The following is a 3187-nucleotide window of genomic DNA, read 5'->3' as shown; positions in this document are numbered from 1 at the left end:
ATTGCATAGAATATTTCTTACTTTTGAAAATAACAAAATGACATGACGCGTATTCGCGCGAAATTTGAAATATGAAAAAGGGCGCGAAATTTGAAACGTTTGCTTGCTTGTGTATTTCTTTTACCGATACCTTGTTAACATCTGTACATTAGTTGAGTGGTTAAGCTGGCTGTTAAAAATAGTGTTAAGGCCGTTGTATATTAGTACAAAGTACAGGCAGCAAGCAAAATTTGTCACAACAAAATAAGCGTATTAGTTGGCAAACAATATTTTAGCTGTCTTTAGTGAATTTTCTTTAGGAAAAGGTTTTAGTCAAGGCTCATTTTAACTTGCTTTGAAGAATATTTCTATGAACAAAATCAAGAAAACGTTTCCTTAATGTTATATTATTAGAATATCAAAGTCAATAGCCCGCCATAAAAATTGGTAACACGTGTCAACTGATACATTGTAAGGTTAACAAATAATTGTACAACAGAAAAACTATTTTATCTACCACGGTCTTGTTGGTTTGTATTTATTTGCATTAACAAATGTATGAATTATATATACTGTCATGGACGAAGCTTTGTTTTCAATGTTAGGCGCAAACGAGGCCGAGAGCTCTATATGTGTAAGTCACAATCCTATTGTAGCTCTACAAGCTGCGTACTCCGCCATTGGCTAGTGAACTTATAGCGCATAGCTTGGTCAGCACCGGCCGTGAGGTGACGAGAAAAAGGCAGCAAAAATGCAAGAACCAGTGCAGAATTTGCGTTCAGCCGTGCACAGTCGCTATTCAGATATCCGTTACTGCGGTGGGGCTATTATTGAGACCATGGTGTCTAACCAGTAGACCTCTAAAAGCTGCTGGTTATGCTCTATGACCACATTACTCACAAAGATTTGTCGGCGACTGTGCACCCTAATGGGTGCTCATCAGCACCTATTAGTTGTTGCACCCTTTTGCACCCTATTTTCCACCCTTTTGATGTGTTCACCCTTTAGGTTCCGTTTGTAGGGTGCTGAGATACAAATAGGGTGCTCAAAGGGTGTGCTTAGCGTGTTGGCACCCTTTTTGACACCCTTAAGGGTCAGAATCGGTTTAGTATGCATACTTTAGTCTGCAAAACTAACAGTGCGAAGCAACGTTTACTGTTTGGAGCAGCTTTTGCCAAATGCGTAACTTAGTGATTTTCTTGTTGACACCTATCCGTTTTGATATCATACATAAGAAAGGACATGTCCCACTAGAATCCTACCAGGACAATTATGAATATCTGATAAGTATTCCCAATCTTTTTAAAGAAACTCAAAACCCGGATACCAGGAAAGCGAGAGATTTCAGGCATTTCTATTTTATTAGACGAATGAATACAAACACAAATAACGATTCCTATAAAAACAGTAATGTTGTCATAGCCAATTAAACAAATAATAAACGACTGACAAAACATCCCGACTTGTTCGAACGCCTACACGCCCCTTCAGCGTCCGTGCAAGCGCGTCCACATCGCTCCTCCCCGGTTAAGGCAGTGGACATGGGCGGCCCTGATCTCAGCAGCAGAGGTCCATAGGTGGCCTACGAATCTGGATGGCACGGGAATGGCTCGCATACGCGCATTCATGACATACGACTGCCCTGTCTGCGATGGGCGTTTTGGATGACAGGCAGACGGGAGAGTGTGGCTGGCTGGCACAGTCTCGACTGTATACCGGTAGAGGGCCGTCATCTAATCTTACTTGATGTCAATGCTCTTGTGGTTTTCCTCAAGTAACCTGATCTTTTCGTCGAAATCGCATCGAATGGAGTCTTGCAACAAAGCTCGTCCACTCTCATTATATGGACATGCTGCGATTTCCTCAGCTTCGTACTTTCGCTTGATCTTATTCAACTTCATTTTCTTCAGAACACCTGTGACCTTTATCCGCTTACTTATGTTGTTCTGAAGGTCTTCAAGCGGTTGCAGGTATTCAGTTGCAAGGCCCAGTTTTACATCTTCAAGTTTCAATTCTTTTTGGTTTGCTCGCTCGAGGTAAAGCTGTTCCTTGAGGTGCACAAACTGTCGCTCGAGGTTAGCCATGTCATCAATGTACTCCGATCGTCTCATTTCACAATGTTCCTCGTAGATCTCCCAAATGTCATCTTCGGATCCGAAGGACGAATCCGAGTCCTCGTTTTTCGTGTTTTCACTGTCGGGTGTTTGCTGGTCCATTTCTTCACCCTCGTTGTCATTGTTGCACTCCTTGACGCTCGGTATTTTCGAATTTCGAGCCTCGAAGTAAGACGAACCCCGGTAGACTGCCGTCAAGAGCCAGGAACACTGGGTGCATGTCATTTCTTTACGTCGTTGACGCTCGACGGTCAGATACTGGTTTGGGTGTCGTTTCACTGATTGACCTCGCAGCTGGTCATAGCACCTGGGTCGGGCCAGCCATGCCTGGCCCTGGCCAAGGCGCCTGGGCATAGATTGGCTTCCACTTTCCTGGGCATGGCTTGCCTGGCATGGCCTAGGACTGCCTTGCCTGGCCCTGGGGTTCCTCAATGGCTGGCGGCCCAGTGGCGTTGACTGGCACTGGCCTCTACGATCCTCGACGGTCTAATATGGGCCTCGGTGTCATTGTGCTCGCTTGACTCGAAGCTGACCTGAGCCGCCGGGTTGGACGAGCGATGGCTCATCATAAGGTAGGCCAGATCGCTGCGCGGATGGTCGGTCTCGATTGCCGGCATGGCCGTTTCACATGGCCTCGATGCAATACCGTCGTCTGGTGTCACCGTTGAAAACACCCCGTCAGAGTCAGCAAGAAGGAACGCTCGGCGACCGTGAAGAACACCAAACGTTCGCAGCGTGCTCAAGCTTTATGACAGCACGGAACGTCAGCGCATCGAAGCGGAGTCACCAAGCGCACTTGTTCGACGCCTCTCGGTTACGTGGCAAAGAAAGATGATGACGGTGTTCCTCTCATTTCCGGCAGCGACCCACAAAAAGGAGTTTGAAAGAAGACGGAAGTGCGTGATACCTTCGCTCTTCATCTTCTTTTTTCAACTTTGTCTCAAAAATTTATTAGAGACAAAAAAATGAAAAATCTGCTTTAATGGACGTATCACAAATTCCTTTTGAAATATTGTGGTTGCACATGGTTTAGTGAACCATTCAATAAAATTATTTTCTTTTTGGTCCCAGATACTGTGTTCTTTGAATGTTGT

General features: G+C 45.1%; 1 protein-coding gene across 1 annotated transcript; it reads right to left on the bottom strand.

Moving 5' to 3' along the window:
• Nucleotides 1-1458: 1458 nt before the first annotated feature.
• LOC142775085 (uncharacterized) lies at nt 1459-2710 on the bottom strand. Its single transcript, XM_075876408.1, has 2 exons — nt 2627-2710; nt 1459-2579 (listed from the first exon to the last, which is right to left on the bottom strand). Exons 1-2 carry the CDS (start codon nt 2708-2710, stop codon nt 1719-1721), a joined length of 945 nt encoding a protein of 314 aa, XP_075732523.1. The 3' UTR covers nt 1459-1718.
• Nucleotides 2711-3187: the final 477 nt, after the last annotated feature.

This window comes from Rhipicephalus microplus, chromosome X (assembly GCF_043290135.1).
Source record: "Rhipicephalus microplus isolate Deutch F79 chromosome X, USDA_Rmic, whole genome shotgun sequence".
Lineage (NCBI taxonomy): Eukaryota > Metazoa > Arthropoda > Arachnida > Ixodida > Ixodidae > Rhipicephalus > Rhipicephalus microplus.
Note: the sequence above shows the minus strand (reverse complement) of the source record. Positions and strands in the feature narration are given on the sequence as shown.